Consider the following 17,448-nt stretch of genomic DNA (forward strand, 5'->3'; position numbering starts at 1 on the left):
TCGCCTGTTTTACATCAAATCATCCCCCACAATAAGTCAAATTTAAAAACCTATTTATTTTCTCAGGCATGATCTTATTAAAGATCATGCTTTCAGTCTGCTGTTCTGTCACTGTTCATTTTATGCCCCTGTCAGCTGCTTTGTGTTTTTTATTGTTTCTAAATTGATTATTTTATTCTCCAAGCATGTTTCTTTCGTAGTTAAATTATTTTACTTAATATGTACGTCTTAATAGTACTTGTTTTTTAGTTAATCTATTTTATTTATTCAAATCCATGTTTCCTTTTAGCTTGTTAACTGTAGTCTGTCAACATAGTCAACTTTTGGTTGACACCAGCTGTCTTTTAAATATGCTATATAACTAAAGGTATTGTACTAATACATTTAAAGGTGACTGTACTATGGCAGGGATTAGAGTTAGGAATGATCTGAATGGCTGTCAGTATCAGTATGGCTGAATCTCCCCTTTCTTTACAGATGAAGCAGGGCTACTCCAAGACCGTGGTGCAGATTAACACTCCACGCATTGATCAGGTACCCATCATCGATGTCATGTTGAATGACTTTGGGGATACAAACCAGAGGTTTGGTTTCGAGGTAGGCCCTGTCTGCTTCCTTGGCTAAAAGGCTTCTGTGGGCCTCAGGTCAGGATGGGTCAAGGAGTGTGGACATCTGCCATTGCCTCCTTGCACCATAAACACCCACACACATTTTTGTTGGCTAATACCAGCGCATGCACTGTGTAAACATCAAGGGACTTATTTCTTGCCCTCGTGGGACCTTAATGAGATGACTGACACCTGCTATTGGAGAAAAGACATGAACCGACTGGTGAACTGTGGTGCACTTTCAACGCAAAAATGGAGGACCTCTTCTTTACAACACCATCCCTCCATCCTACCCCATCAAGCCTAGAACCTACCAGTCTCAATCCCACCATTAATTTAATGCGTAACCCCAATTTTAGAGCCAAACAGATAATTTCCTACCCTAAACACAATCCCAATCTTCATCTCACTCCCTATCTCACTATCCATTGTGGTTCCTCCAGGTGCATTTCTCATAAAATAACAACAATGTTGTGCTGTCCTCTGAAATATCCAATAACTTAAGGTGCTAGGGAAAGTGCATTTTGACATAACTGTAATTATTATTTTGTACAATACTGTTCTTTCCAAATTAGCTTTCTAAATCTTGCATGTGTATCAGAAATGCATCTGACTCTTTAATTTGATGAAATTTTGGTAACTATGCAAACCTTTTCTCTAGATATCTATTTTTGTTTGTTTTTAATGTTTACGTTTAATCTTGAAACAATTGTCCTTGACATCACTCAAATAAAATCAGCGTTCAAAAGCATTCCTATTTGTAATTATAATACAGAAATTTTGTAAATATGATCCACTTTAAGAAAATATGAGTTTCAGTTCGTTTATAAATTTCCCTTTTCAGCTAGTTAATCATTTAAAAGGATTATGAAGAAAATAACTCAAATGAAGTCATAGAACTCATTTTGTAATGATGTAATGCCGATTTTGTTTCTTCTTCCCACTAATGTGTGTGTTTATTACGTGGTAGCAGTGATGCTGTGGTAATCTTAATTATTATATAATGCAAAAGTGATTTGATGGGAATGCCTATAAACTGATCACCTTGATGGTATACCTCAATATTTTGAATTAAGTGTCAGATGCAAGAAAGAACTATGTTCAACCCTGTATATACCTTGGTTGCACAGTTAAGTTTATATATTTGGGGATGGGAGTTAAGTGGAACAAAAAATATATATACTAAAAACCCATTGTTCAGCTCAATTTCCCTAACTACCCCCTCTTAGATATCATGTGACTAAAATTGGAACAAGATGCTTTTCAACAATTCATCAGCATTAAAACTGGATTGAAAACTGCGTTGTATTAGATGTTAATTGTGTGTATGAAGTACTCTATGTATGAAGTATATTTCTATGATCCAGTCAGCCTTGAATTTGTTTTGTTTGCTGTACTTGTATTGCATCATCGAAAACTTTATTACATTCTTGCACTTCATATTTAAGCTTCTGTGGTACGATGTGTTCAGATCATGTGGTTTTTAACTTGAAAGCCTACAGCCATTTGTTTTCTTTTGTCTCCAACATCTCCTGTTCATCTGTATATGTCCCCCAGTCCCCTCCAAGTACCTGACAATAGACTTTCGAAATTTACACATTTGTGTAATTTTGCCTATAATTTATGTAAAACGTGGAATAAATGATTGGTACAAAGTAGGTAGTTTCTATTCAATTGCAGTCCTTGTGTACTTTCTTGTGGAATCTTCGACCCAAGACAAAATGGGTGAGAACGCCATTATGTCATTATGCTTTATTACCTGGAAAGAAATTGGGGGAAAATCATGGTTTGTTTGAATGAAATATTTATGGTTAAATCACTTTTGATTGATTTTTGTAAAAGAAAATTATTTCATATTTTGAAATTTTTTATTCATGGCAATATACAAGCACAAGGTGTTTCCAGTCCTCCTTTCATTTACCTTCTCTACTTGACATGTTTTGGAGGCAGAAAGAAAGTTGCAGTATATTTCATATATTTTAATACCAAACAACCAGTGAGAAAGAAAGGGGGAAAAAAAACTATGCAGTGAACATAAATTTGGATGTTTAAAGGTTTTGGATGAGTGACAATGTTGAACTCAAACTAATGAAGGTTTGGAATAAGATGAATCAGTGAAACTAAAGCAATTTAGTAAATGTTTTGTTTCTTTTTAGTCCATTTTTTAAAGTTGATTAAAGTTAATTTTTCTTGGTTGTGAGCTCTTCTCACCTCTGCAAGATTACAAGCATTCAGTGATTTGTCTGTGTTAACTGAGGCTCTGTTCACACTTCCATTTAAGAGGACGAGTAGACTCATCGAAGTGGAGAAAGTCAAAATTACCAGTAAATTACAGCCCTACAATAAGACATGTATGTACTTATAGTAGTATAAAGAAAGAATACAACCAGACAGTCCTGCACTTATGTATCCAGAAATATTGGGGAAGTATAGACATGAATTTGTATAACAAACAGGTGACTTGACAGCTGCTGTTATTCTGAGAGAATGTTTGGTGTTTTGATGCACAGCAATCAGGGATACCATGTAGATATTTATTTTAGTCAACAACATAAACATTATTTTTGTTTACAACTGTTTATGTACATGTAAACAGTTCCAATTGGCCTTGATTTTACTTGGTCAGTTTACCAAGTAAACTCTCTCTCAAAGAGAGCTTCTATGTTGAAGATGGTGAGCTCATCTGAATAACACACTGATGGGCTGCAATTATTGCCACCAATACCCTTAGGTGAAGTATTCCTTTAAGAGAACACACAATGTGACATCAGATGGGAGATTAGTCTCCAGATTAGAGGCATTGTCTGAGCAGTTTGACTGTCTGATCAAACTAATTTGTGGAAATTAATCAATGAAAAAATTACCTGTCTCGCCAGAGAATGCCATTATCAATTCTTTGAAGCAGAAATTACCTCATCTAATGAAAATGTCTTTCGGAATTACTCTGGGTCTAATGTCACTGCATGCACTCTATAGGTCTACAGCAGAATCAAGAACATCACTTTCTAAGCAGTAGGGATTTTTTGTTCCTAACATAGACCTTCCACAAACATTTATTTCACTCTACCAAAAACAAAATATTTTTGTATAGTATATATTACACTATACTGTGTGATAGGATCATAGTATTTACCCACTTTAGATTTTTCACGGCTGTTGGGTTGAACTCAGGGTTGATGTGAAAAGAAATCCAGCATGAGGCAGTTCCCCCTCCCATTTACCTTCTTACCTTGTGACGTGTTTTGGAGAAAGACAGAAAGTTGCAGAGCCTGGAACCAAATGAAACCCTAAGGCCAAAGCCATCAGTAACCTTCAAGAGAGACTTTGAATAATATAGACCTTGCCATGGGAGTATAGTGGCACTGAAATAGGCTTGGGACAAGAATGCAGACCAGATGTTGCATTCAATTCAGATGCCCTCAAATTTGTTTCCTTTAAGAAATCAAGTTCTCAGGCTGGTGCGCTCACTGAAGGGAAATGCCTGGACTGAAAGAAAGAGGTTCAAGAAAGCATTTACAGATAAGTTTTTCAAGCTGATCAACATTGAACAATGCAAGAAGTATTAGCACTATGGTTTGAAATATATTTGTAGTACAATTGTTTTCTATTTATTTTTATTAAAATATTATTTGTCTAATTTTATGAAATGTCACTTGTGCCACATTTATTTTGTCAGCATTGTCTGACAAAATATAAGCACAAACATTTTCTGATTCTGTCAAAAGGAGCATATGTTTAATTTTATTGACTAAAACAAGTTGTATTAAATGTTATAGAAAATATTAGAACATGTTATATAAAGTATTTTCAGAGGCTACTTTCAGAAAGTTGTGGCAACATGTCCCCAGCACCCCTGGCATAATTACGCCCATGTGCCTTAGTTTAAACTCGCAAAATCTTAGTTAATTTTGCACAGATTACAAGATGCTGACATACACTAGAACCAATCAAATGCTTACATCAGTGATATATACATACTGGGAATGTAAAATAACTCCTATTTGTTCCCTTTTTTTTCCCATAACATTGTACCAGTTTTGTATTACAATGTTCCATAGCTTGGACAAACACCCTGAGTGTATGCCTTGTGTATGTCTCTTACATGAATGCCAAAGTAGAAAAGTAATAGAAGTAAATCTTATACACCTCTCTGATCTGATGCTGTGTCTGCAGACTGTATTACAAACCCCAACTCAGTCAAACACTCTAACACTCTAAAGGCTTAAAATGAACTGTCGTAGGTGTGATGATGAAGACCTTGTCAATGAGAGCTTTAAATCAGCAGTGTGTGCTATCACATCAAATACTCTGACAAGCCCAGATGAACGACCGTTTCTAAATGCCTTTATTGCATTATTCATTATACCCCAAACTTCTCAAAGGCATTAGAACAGTTGACAAAGTCTTTTTTTCTGCTCCTGAGAAAACTGAATGTCTCCTTGGATTTGTGCATGTTAAGTAGCTGTACATATATTAAGAGCAATGAAGAGTCTGCCAACCTTCGTTGTGAAGAGAGTCGATGTAGACTGTTTTGCCATCTCTACATAGACAAACCAACCCCTTGCACATTAAAATACTGAGGAGCAAGTGTGCATTAAACATAGGCAGACTAAAACAGAACAGACACTCCAATGATACACACAAGTCTCTTGTTTGGCTTTTTCGTTTTGTACTAGAGTATACTACAGATTATGAAAAAAATGCTTGTGTAACATCAAGAGGGAAACGAGCATGGCAAACATTTCTTTTAGTACGGAATGTAGTGAGAGGACATGCCAGAGGCAGTGGGGGGGGGGGGGGGTGCGAAAGCAGGAGAGCAAGGAGGCAAAAGGGAAAATGTGTGAGACAGAGAAGGAAATAGAGAGTGTGGGTCACACGGAAGACGTGTGGTAGAGGATAAGTAATTATCTAGTACAGAAGAGGAAAGCTTATTCTTTACACTGTCACATTACTTAACTGTCATTACATTAACTTAATATAATTTATGTCATTAATAGCATTCAATTATGTACCATTTACTATGGCTTATGCATTTTCTGGTCTGCTTCATCTCAGTACAAAACGCTGCCCAATTTGTGATTTTATTTTTAGTGAAACGTAAACTCATAATGTCATTCAAACCAAATTTCATCTATTCATTACTTTATGATAAATCCAGTGTATAATACTTCATTAGGAAAACAACAGTGACCCCAAACCATCCAAAGTATAATTACAGTGATATGAATTGTTACAGTATATAATCTCTGGCCCTGCTGCCCCCATGTGATATATTTTATGCTTTCCAGAGCAAATAAATTATAATAATATTAAAGTCTTATTTGAAAAGAATGTATTTGGTTTCAGTGAGAAAACCCCTGTTTGACTAATAACTGATGAGAAATACATCTCATGAACAGCATCTGTTCATAAATACCATGTTGTTGAGGTTGTGTGTATGTGTGTGTGTGTGTGTGTGTGTGTGTGTGTGCTCTGTGGGTGTGTTTGCCCAGCACCCTGCTGGAACACATTTCAGTCAAGGTTCTGGCAGCAGCAGATATGGCCAGTTGCCAGACACATACGTGACTGGACTTAATGCAGAGATGCTGTCTCTGTCAGTGTCTTTCTCTGTATCTCTCTCTCTCCCACTCTCTTTCTCCCTCTCTTCATCTCTCTCCCCCCTCTCCTTCTCCTTTTTCTCTTTCCCTCTCACCATCTTTCTCCCTCTTTCTCTCCCTCAGCCCTCTCTCTCTCTGTCTCTCTCTCTCTCCATCTCTCTTTCCCTCTCCCACTCTCTTCCTCTCTCCTTCTCTCTCTCTTTCTCCCTGCCTTTTTGTTTCATCTAAGTCATATATCTTTGTTTTAGGAGCCCCTATATCATGACTTGAGATCAAAGATGGCTAGAGGCCATTAGTAAGGACCTTCCTGGCACAGCGGATTCACACTGCTGTAATCTCCTTTTAATCAAACAGGTGTCAGAAGGAAGGTGGTTTACTCTGGACAGTGAAAGCCCATCAGGAAACTGAAACCAGACCCTTTCATCTGCCCTAATGGCTAAAATAAAAGTCTATTTCTTCCCCAAAATGAAGACCTGCATAGAACAAGACTCTTAAGATCATGGAAGATGATGTACATCAGAAGACACAGCACAGGGGCAGGATTTACTTATACATGTATGTTGTTGATCATATAAATTATCATCACATGGCCAGCCAACATAGCTATCCATTTTATTACTGTGTCACAAAGTACCCACAGGCTATAGAAAGCATATTGTATATTTCAAAGGTTTCAGCTAAATGCATCTGTATAATTGTAGCTTTCTATAATTGCAATATTGTCACCTTTGAATAACTCTGCCACATTCAATAATGAAGACTATATTATTAATATCCATTCAGATATGCCTGTATGCAGTGTGTCTGTGTGCTATTGTAAATTGTTCAGCTGGAGTTCTTTGATAGTCTCAGGTGTTATGCCATTGTTGATGAATTTTTAATGTGCCAATCAGAAGGCACTGAACATGGCCAGCTAGTTTTCACACTGCAGAACCAGAACATACAGTGGACATGTGGACTCACAGTTAATAAATTCAGCTTCTGGACTATAGAAAGGTCTTTGGCGAGGTCTCCCCTCACACTTTGTGATCTGATCACTAAAGATCTAGGTGAGGGGGCTCCTGTGGTATAAATTTAATTCACCTTTAAGTCAGCCTGGTCTCCAACAAACAAAGTCACAACAGGTTAATCTAACCACTCAGGCTTAAAGAAATTTTTACCTACTAAAAGTGTGAAGCATCAAAATGACTTCAAATGCTGAACGAAGACTAAGTGACAATACAGGCATTTCCCACCACCAAGCGACTGGTTAGAGGTACTAGTCAATTTAATGCACATACTGCTTTGGTCCAAAAAAGAAAGCGAACAAAAGCTCCCCGGAATTAAATGGGAGCATAACAGTTCCAAATCTCGAATGGCGAACGTACTTTTTTTCTTTACCTAAAAGGCTTTGCTAAATTACAGTCATTAGACAGGAGCTACAGTACGGTAATGAGGAACAAAAGAAAAGCTTTTTCTACATGAGCGAATGCAGACAAGAACTTCTAAAGAAACTGCAGTGTTCACGCTCCACAGTGGTTACCAGGCAACTAATTGAGAGCGTAGGCCTTTAATCAAGTTTGTTCATTAAATAAAGCTTTATGCACACGAGAAAATGTATAGTGATTGTGGCCTACAAATGTGAGCTATGCTGAAGACTGGCAGGTTTTAAACCTAAAAGTATACTGGCATGTTACTTAACTAATAGTCTTCAACAACAGTAGCAGTGAGTGACGTCTTGATTTATTCTGTACTGTGAAGGAATGTCACTGCATAATACTGTTGGAAGGTATACTAGTGTATTTTCAGAAAGAATCAGTGACTACTGGAGAACTGGGATCCAAGTTAACCGCTTAAAATTTCCTCTCATAACTCTGAATTTGGGAGTAGAAATGACGAGTCATTATCTATTTTATTTCATCCATATTTTTAATTTAGTTTTTGGCTGAATCCTTTTTCACAATATATTGCCAGAAAGCTTCGGGATAGCGTGCTGTCGTCACGTTAGATAAATTATTCTTTCTCCACGTATGTGTTTGCAATTCATCTATGCTAAGACCAGCAGTTTCGAGGAGAAATTGTATAGGTTGTAGCTATGCTATAAACTGTATGCAGTGTTCATATTTTGCCGTCTACTGTTTGTTGAAATATCCGACTCGCTACTGAGATCCACTAAATGATGTAACCTCCATGTAGGTAAAGCTCTCGGCAGCGCTCCGATCAGATTCGCTAGTAGGCTGTAGGTTGATGGCGCAAACTTTTCTGCCCACGGTAGCTGCGCGGTAAAAGGACGACGATGACCGTGAACCGTCTGTCTTACGTGTCTGTGAAAACAGGATCGTGAGATGCTGATTACAAGTTTAGTTTATGCCCTACCCTGAATACCGTGCTTGTAAACAAGGACAGAAGACGGGAACTTGAGACAGAATGCGGGCGCTGTTCACGGTGCTGAAGCCTCTCCTTTTCCTTCTGCTTTTTACCTATTACCCTTCCGCGGTGAGTATTACATCCATTGGTTTTAGAAGCGCCCTAAAATAATATGGTAACGTGTTGTACGTGGATTCAGCGAAAACACAGTAAAACGCCATATTTGTTACTGAGCAATAGTGGAATTAAAATGAATAGTAATCATTTATTTTCAGTCATTTTCAAAGGAAAAATTTGTATTACAAAGGTGAAACTTATGCTGACCTAAAGCAGCCCTAAACTGTATTGTAAGCAACTTTTTAAAACTCTTAGACCCTAAAGTTAGTCTTCATGACATTGGAGGGAAAGAAATAACGAAAAGGCACAGTATAGTAAGGTAAGGCATTTAAACTTTGGAACACTAAAACTGTGCAATACACAGTGTACCTTAAGGTTTCTTTGGATTTTATATATCTCATGTTCGGGGTTTTTTTTCCAGTTAATGGCATATCATATCTAACTTCGCCGAATGTTTTGGTATCGGTAACAAATGTGTGGTAGCTATTGTGTGGTATATTGTTCATGCATTGTATTTAATACGTGACAGTCAGAGTGAGGTAAGTTCAGGGTTCATATGGTTAAAATTTCCGAATTACTCCTGCGTGACTCATTATCACTGCAAATGAATGTGTTCTTATTTTTTTGGTACATTTTACACAGAGAAGCAAAGCAAAGTGTGCGTATGGAACAGCTGTATAACACTGATTTTTACTAATTACATCTGCAACTGACCACTTCGCCAGTATGTGGTGGTGGGAGGCACGTTTACTGTTTTTAAGGATGAAAATAATACAGTTCCAACGAGAAAAGAAGGTCACAATACATTGCTCATAACGCTGGTAAAAGAACAGTCGAAGAAATTCGACTTGGATATCTTACAAATAAAACTGCTTACAACTAAAATCATCTGTCAGAAAACATTCACGAACTGTGTCAAAGGGAACAGAGACTCATTTTTCTTCCCTCTGTCTGTTAAAGGGAGCGCCTCAAAGTCCTTTAGAGCTCACCGAAAGAGGATGAAAATTAATAAGAAACACAGAACCTTCCGCCCTTTCTTCGTTTCCTAAATAACATATTGGACATACTGGGCATTACATGGTTTCTGAACTCATAGATTATTTCAGGGACTGGTGGTTTTACTGCTTGTTCTCTACAACACTAGCATATGATTTCTATTTCTCTATAACCTTAGCAGAAGACTTCTCATAAACAGTCATGATTAGTATGCAGGAAGTTGGAAATCTGTGTGGAATGAGGAATGATATTTCAAGTGCATCTGGATTTCTTTGGCACTCTAAGCACAAAACAAAGGGTTTTGTGTGTGTGTGTGTGTGTGTGTGTGTGTGTGTGTGTGTGTGTGTGTGTGAGAGAGAGAGAGAGAGAGACAGAGAGAGAGAGAGAGAGAGAGAGAGAGAGAGAGAGCGAGAGAGCTGCAATGGATATTCATGATTGAGAATCATGAAGGTGAGGGGGGAAAAGGGAGATAAATGTCCATGACCTCAGACATCACATCTGTGTTTGAAAATTGGAGAGGCAGGTTTTACTGATAATTCAGCTGTAAACAGTAGCAGGCATCTGGAGGTACTTTTGTTTTCAAGCACTAATGTGGGCTCTGTGAATAAGTTTGCAGGGAGTAAATTGACACTAGGTTTTTTTGAGGTTGAGGATTTTTCTGTCCCAAAGCATCTGCTTCTCCTAACCATCTGCAAGGGACTGACATTTTCCCTCCCATATGACATATACGGTTCACATTAACTAGTGCACTACATACACTCTGCTCTACATAAACACTTTCTAATGTCTGTCATGCTAGACAGTATTAATAAATGGAAGTTCACAGAAATCCTACAAACTAAAATTAAAAATAAAACAAATTCATAGGACAAAAGCTAAAATAATGTCATGGAATAAGGAGAAACCAGTTTAGTTCCAAGTCTTGCTAAATCTATTTGGATTTCTGCTTGCCCACCACACCTCACTAAACCATACCCCCACACACTATTAGCAATGCACGATTGTTCCATTGCGAGGTTTGGAGGGCCTTGTGAAGTGTAGTGAGAAAGTGATTTACAGTAATTATAAAGTTAAGATCATTACTCTGGAAGTGGGTATGCTATATTTAGTATCATTGTTATATATAATGTTATTTCAGAACTGTATCTGGAAGCAGGGCTCAGTAGATCCTTTGAAATCTAGTTGTATGGGCTCTGTGAATAATTTGGAGGTTAAGAAAGGTGTTGTCCTCTCCCTATCCCAGTGTGTCCCTGCCTAACCCCTGTCCTGAAAACACACCTAACCCTTTTCCTGCAGTGACACCCAACCCCTGCCCTACAGTCACGTCCAATCCCTGGCATGCATACACACCCAGTCCCTGTCCTGCAAACATGCCCAACCCCTGTTCTGCAAACAAGTAAAGGAATACAATACTTGCAGTTTTATGTCAGATTATTGGCAGAAGGCTTCGTACCAAAAGCATAGACCTCCCCCCACCCCTTTACTCTCATCGTCTCCTCTCAGCCCAACCACCTTCATGGCTCCAGGCAGCTCTCAGCAGAACTTCACCTCAACAAGATGAAAAAGCCTCACCCATACACATGACATGCTGGGGTTTGATCTTGAAGCGATTTGTGCAACACCACTACATCATGGATGGGACTGTGACTCAGTCTTTGAACCCTACTTATGGTCCTTGAAAAATGGTTGAAATACATAATCATACATATGTCACACAAATGCTCTTTTCTGATTTTATTTTTTCTGTTTCTTTAAATTTACCACCTGCATCCACAGAACATTGTTTACAGTGTAAATATTGTAACTCCTAGATGGTACTAGTCAGTGTTGAGCTTTTGGTATTTAATATAACACTAACATTTTCTATGTTTATCAGATTGATGAAGCTGTGTGCATTAAACATGCAACGCATACAGGCATGCAAACACACATTAGAGAAGAACACAATTCAATTATTCACTATGTTCATCATTTCAGTTTCCATGTTGTATATAATTGGATTTGAAAGAAAGTGCAGTATGCTTCAACATTTTTAAACAGTCTGAAGAGGAAACAAATTGCATGAGGCATACCCCACTCTGGGTGTAGGGTAATTTAATGCAGGTCATTAATCTTATACACTTTTTTATAGTGGAGAAAAGTTCACTAGAGAGCATTCTATTTACTGGTGGCTCTTTGCTTGAGAAAAAGCTTTGTGAGGATGAGAAGAAATAAATTGGTTCCTGTCATTGTTACTGAAGTGCTTCTGAAGTTTAATGGTTAAATAACCTCTGTGGCTTTAAATAATACAAAGCCTGTTGGCATACCTTAGCAGGAGTATGGCAATTACTTTGAACAGAATTTTCCTATAAGACAACATTCATGAATTTGATTTCTTCCCTGGTTTTCATTTCTCATAGTGTATCTTTGACACACTCCAAATAATTCAATGGTAGAGTTCTGAAGCCTTTGAAGATTACTGAAAATATGAGTCATAATTAACTTAATTTGTGCTTTTATGTGTGTGTGTGTGTGTGTGTGTGTGTGTGTGTGTGTGTGTGTGTGTGTGTGTGTGTGTGCGAGGCATATGTGTGTCTGTAGGGCATAAGGCTGAGAGAGGGCTGGCAGGTGTACAGTTCTGCCCAGGATGCAGATGGTCGCTGTGTGTGCACAGTGGTGGCACCTCAGCAGAACCTATGCTCCAGAGATGCCAAGAGCAGGCAGCTCCGTCAACTCTGGGAAAAGGTGAAAACCTCTGTACTGACCTCCCCTTACAATGTACACACACACACAAAACAAACAAATACACACATACACTAAACCTAGGTTTTTTTTATAACAGTTTAACAAGTTTTTTAAACAAGTTTCATGTTTTTGCACTAATGTATTTGTTTAGAAAGGGTGTTGCTGGTTTGTTTTATTTGTTGCCAAAATGTGTCCACGGGTTTGTTGCAGCTGACTGTGGAATGGCAAAATTCTGATTTTAATGTACAAATCTAACTAAAGGACAGAGGGGGCACATCTTAAGTTTCACCTGCTCAAATGTTCAATTCCTGCATAAACCATTTAGAAAACACATTGGTAGTTACTGGTCTTGATTTATGGTGTGGATGGTACTGAATTTTGATGGGAGGTTTCATGTATTTGGATTAGTAAACAAAGTATAGTTATTTATTTCTCTAGTGGAAATGTGTCAAATAATATCACGTCCACTGACTTTTTTTAAACAGTACATATAAAGTAGTACTGCAATAGTCACTAACAGCACAGGAGTCACTGAAATTCTTCTGAAATACATAGGTTTTAATTTCACCAGCAGTATGGTCATTCAGACCTATCCCATCATTCCCTGCCATGTCAGACTAAATTTAGTCGAACTTCAGAAAACATTGAATCTAATTTGTCTTGTTTACCTCCCTTAAGATTCAGAACATGTCACAATCAATAGAGGTTCTAAATCTGCGTACTCAGAGGGACTTCCAGTACATCATGAAAATGGAGAGCCAGATAAAAGGGCTCCGATCAAAGCTCAGGCAAATGGAGTCCAACCGGAGAGTGCTACTGACAAAAAACTTTCAGGTATGCTACTCCTAATGCCCATAGAAGATCTTGAGGATTATACAAAGTGGAAAAAATGACTGAAAAACCTTTTGTGGGACAAATATTTTTTCATTCATTCATTTTATGTAATACAGCCATTGTAGAAGACATGCAAACTTAATTTTGTAAGATTACACTGATTACGTTTACCTTGAAAGCATCTATTTGTTACTAGAGTCTGCAGTTAAATGCAGTTAAATGTTGCAGGTCTATCGATCCATTATCATATGTACAAAAAGCCCAAATCCATTTTTATAATGAAAATTGACCCTTACCAGATTCACTTCTCCCGGGTCAGGTGTCATTTTCTTTAACATACTTCATCCGTAGATATGGAATTACCGACTTGAGTTTGCAGCAAAGCAATGCAAATCAGCCTGTTATGCCATGCCACTATGTAAAATGCTGTGTTTAGTCAAATGATGTATCCAATGAACTGTGAAATTACCCCAGAAAGTAAGTGTGTATCTAGGGCAAAAACACTAAAGACATTTCATAAAACTCAACTACTGAGTTTCCCATCACAGTTTATGGAAAATAGATGCCTAAACCGGCAGACTAAGGAAATAATGTAAACTCAATTACTTTGATTTGTCTACCTGCAGACATGTTGGGTTGAAACCCATTCTGGGGTTTCTACCTCATCTGCACAGACAGTCTCTTCACTTGGTCTTATCTTTTGCATAATCGAAATAATAAGTTCCATGCACTTTCTAAACGGAACCATCCCCGTTTCCTTGTTAACATGTCACTACTTCCACAGGAGCTGAAGGGGAAGATCGATGAGCTGCAGCCCCTCATGCCTGTGCTGGAACAGTACAAGACAGACGCCAAACTCATCTCCCAGTTCCAGGAGGAGATCCGGCAGCTGTCCATGGTGCTGATGGGCATCCAGGAGGAGATGGGAGCGTATGACTATGAGGAGCTGCAGCAGAGGGTCATTAGTCTGGAGGGAAGACTGAGAAACTGCATGAGCAGGCTCAGTGAGTTTCCTCTTCTCGCTCACACTCATGGTTCTTCTGCACTGAAAGTATGTGTGAGTTTATCACATATTGGGATGCTTCTGCAGTTTTGTTGCCTCTGGTTGGACATGAGGAAAAAAGCTCTACATGAACAAGAAAAAGAAGGAATGGCTTCTTATAGTGTAGAGGTCTGGATATGTAATATGATTTTACTATAACATTTGATTTATGTGGGTTTGTAGTGACAGCTCACAGATGCCTGATAATGATGGAGTCACAACTGAGCACTGAACACTAGAGAAGTTTATGTTCCAGTATTCATTAAAACAACAAAGTAATTCTGCAACTCCATCAGAATATGTCAATATATCATGATGGTAGACAATTACATTTTGATTGCACAAATCTTTGATGTTTGTGTAGTGATCTATGCTGGTTGCACTTAATTTGCTATAGATATACATGTTTTTTTTAATTCATTGTTACAATGCTAACAGCAAATTTACTACATACAGTAAGACTGTAATATATTTGGACCTCATTGTCTATCGAGTCACTATTTGCCTTTTCTCAGAAAAATCTGCATTTACATTATTTTCCATAACATTAGCCTGTGGCAAGTTAATGAAAATCACAGGGCCCAACACCATAAAGACCTCAGGCACCAGGTTTGGAGCATGGATGACTGATCCCCAGGCTTCAACCAAAAATAATAAGGTAAACTGAGCTTTATATTATATGTACTGCAGTTAGTGGTCACACAGTTTTAAACATTGCTTTATTGAAGTAACTGGTCAAACAACTTGTTGCAGGTGTGGTACATGGACAGCTACACCAACAACAAGATAGTCCGTGAGTACAAATCAATGAGCGACTTCATAGCTGGTGTGGAGTCACGCACGTACAGCTTACCCTTCCACTGGGCAGGCACAAACCACGTGGTCTACAATGGCTCGCTGTACTACAACAAGTACCAGAGCAACATTGTTGTGAGGTACAGCTTCGAGAGTGGGCGTGTGGTGACCCAACGTGCTTTGGAGTCCGCCGGCTTCCACAATGTCTACCCATACACGTGGGGTGGTTTCTCCGACATCGACCTGATGGCTGATGAGCTGGGCCTCTGGGCAGTCTACGCCACCAATCAGAACGCGGGGAACATCGTGATCAGCCAGCTGGAGCCACACACCTTGCAGGTGCTTGCCTCGTGGAACACGGAATACTCCAAGCGCAATGCCGGCGAGTCATTCATGATCTGTGGTACGCTCTACATCACCAACTCCCACCTGACGGGTGCCAAGGTCTACTACTCTTACTCCACCAAGACCTCCACCTATGAGTATACAGACATCCCCATCCACAACCAGTACTTTCACATGTCGATGCTGGACTACAATGCTAGGGACCGTGCACTGTATGGATGGAACAATGGCCATCAGGTGCTGTTCAATGTCACACTGTTCCACGTTATTAAATCAAATGATGATTCTTGAGAAACATACCTGAAAATGGTGTTAGTGCTTGAATGGCATTTTCTGGGAGGTTTGGCCAGTGTCATGTCCTCTGATAATACTGCTGTCTCATCTGTTGCTGGCTCATCTGCTGCTGTTCAAAAATGGATTTTATATTGTAAATTTTCATCCAAACATTTAATTAACTGTGATTGAACAATTCAGTTTGATAGTACTGTTTACAGAGTTAACAACAGTGCCCCTGGAAATGCAAATGCTTATATTTGAGCCTTATTTGAGGATAGTTATTAATAATTTGGGAGCAAACTCATATTTAAAATGACATCCTTACAAGGCCAGTAGGGACTCTTATGGCCCAAAGTGTATGTTTATGAAGGGAAGGTGCAGTGTAAATAACAAATATGTGCCAGATAATACTTGATCAACTGAGGAAAGTAACAAGCAACTCCTGGAGCAACATTATGTAAATAGTGAGATTATCCATGCAAATGAACCATCAGTCTGCATTTGTTGGCCTGCAGAATGTGCTTTGGTGAGTATTGCTAAAAATAATTTGAATATAGTAATATATCTAGTTACAATTCAGCATTGTGACAGCACTGGCTTGTCCAACAAAGAAATAATGTATTGCTTATTGTCATTTAAGATTTATAATGTATATATCTATCTTAAAAGTGTCAGAGTATTCTAGAGTTTTGACTTGCTAAGGGTTTGTTTTCTTTGGTGTGCTGTACACTGGGAGATGTTGTACCAAGTTGTTATGTTACTTATGAGATGTCCCTCTTTTCATTTTCAACAATAATAGTGCAAATGTTCATTCTTCTTGGTGGTTTGTGCTATCTTTGTCTATTCACTGGATGCCAGGAGGAGTTTTCTATTTGGTATGTTTGTGATTGAGGGTATATTTTTAATTCCACACCATGTGTCCAAAATTTCATATAAAACCCCTAACAATTTTCACACCCTTTTATAATGATTACCCCCTGATTACCTCTGAATTTAGCGATATCAGTGAGATTTGGGTTTGTGTAATGAAGGTCAACGTTAATATTCCAGCAATTCCAACAATTTGGAGGGGCAGAATGACAGAGTTCAAACCTACATGTGACTTTTCACTTCAATCATAGTTTAAGGTGTAAGTCAAACATATTTATACCCATAAACAGAGGCTGACGACGTCATTTCACACCAGCTCCTATGAGTGAAGAGGGAAGCAGAGGAACTCTGCTGGTGGCAGAATGAGAATAGGAGCTTCCCGTCTAGGTGAACCGTGACTTAACAGTGAGCTAGGCTCTTCACACTGATAGATGTGCTGCTCTGAAAGAAAAGCCTGATCTGACCGTTTCCTGTGCACACTAACCTATTTACTACTGTACCTGTAGGATTGCCTGTGAAACAGGATGAGGACATCCAAAGGCCTTGGTACTAGCGTTAAATATATCATGGCCATATTGAATAAATCACATTGAATCAGACAGGACGCGGGCATGTTGAGAATTTTTACAAACATGCAGAGGTGCAATTAACAAGAATGTCAATCTAAATGTGATTATCTTATCTTCTAAATATTTGATTTATATGGAATTGTCTCTGTTCTTTAGCTTTAATAATTCCCTCTGAGAACATTTTGAGCTGTGTGCTCTGACAGGGTTCTAATTAAGGACTGTGGGCTTAATTAGGCTTTTTGTTGTTGTTATAGGCTTAATTTCTGTCTGGAAGACGAGCCTGCAGATGTGAACACTAAAAGCTCATAAAGTCTTTCAAAAAATAACAA

The 17,448-nt window shown here is 38.4% G+C and overlaps 2 protein-coding genes across 2 annotated transcripts in view; both read left to right on the top strand.

Annotated features, from left to right (window-relative positions):
• col11a1b (collagen, type XI, alpha 1b) overlaps positions 1-2,282 on the top strand; it is a 61,354-nt gene extending 59,072 nt beyond the window's left edge. Inside the window, exon 67 of the mRNA XM_027031245.2 lies at positions 478-2,282. Coding sequence (XP_026887046.2) covers positions 478-624 — 147 coding nt within the window. The 3' untranslated portion in view covers positions 625-2,282. The remainder of the gene's footprint in view (positions 1-477) is intronic.
• A 6,151-nt stretch (positions 2,283-8,433) lies between these two features.
• Positions 8,434-16,496, top strand: olfm3b (olfactomedin 3b). Its single transcript, XM_027031364.2, has 6 exons — positions 8,434-8,680; positions 12,245-12,388; positions 13,067-13,222; positions 14,007-14,226; positions 14,816-14,922; positions 15,018-16,496. The coding sequence occupies exons 1-6, from the start codon at positions 8,612-8,614 to the stop codon at positions 15,693-15,695; spliced, it is 1,374 nt and encodes a 457-aa protein (XP_026887165.2). The 5' UTR covers positions 8,434-8,611; the 3' UTR covers positions 15,696-16,496.
• Positions 16,497-17,448: the final 952 nt, after the last annotated feature.

The sequence above is a fragment of the Electrophorus electricus genome, chromosome 7 (genome assembly GCF_013358815.1).
Source record: "Electrophorus electricus isolate fEleEle1 chromosome 7, fEleEle1.pri, whole genome shotgun sequence".
NCBI lineage: Eukaryota > Metazoa > Chordata > Actinopteri > Gymnotiformes > Gymnotidae > Electrophorus > Electrophorus electricus.

Excerpts from the sequence above, each read along its gene's own strand:
- olfm3b (XM_027031364.2), top strand. The coding sequence starts at position 8,612 with ATGCGGGCGCTGTTCACGGTGCTGAAGCCTCTCCTTTTCCTTCTGCTT. Across the intron at positions 8,681-12,244 it reads TTACCTATTACCCTTCCGCG|GGCATAAGGCTGAGAGAGGG; the intron begins GTGAGTATTACA and ends GTGTGTCTGTAG. Across the intron at positions 14,227-14,815 it reads AAACTGCATGAGCAGGCTCA|CCTGTGGCAAGTTAATGAAA; the intron begins GTGAGTTTCCTC and ends CCATAACATTAG.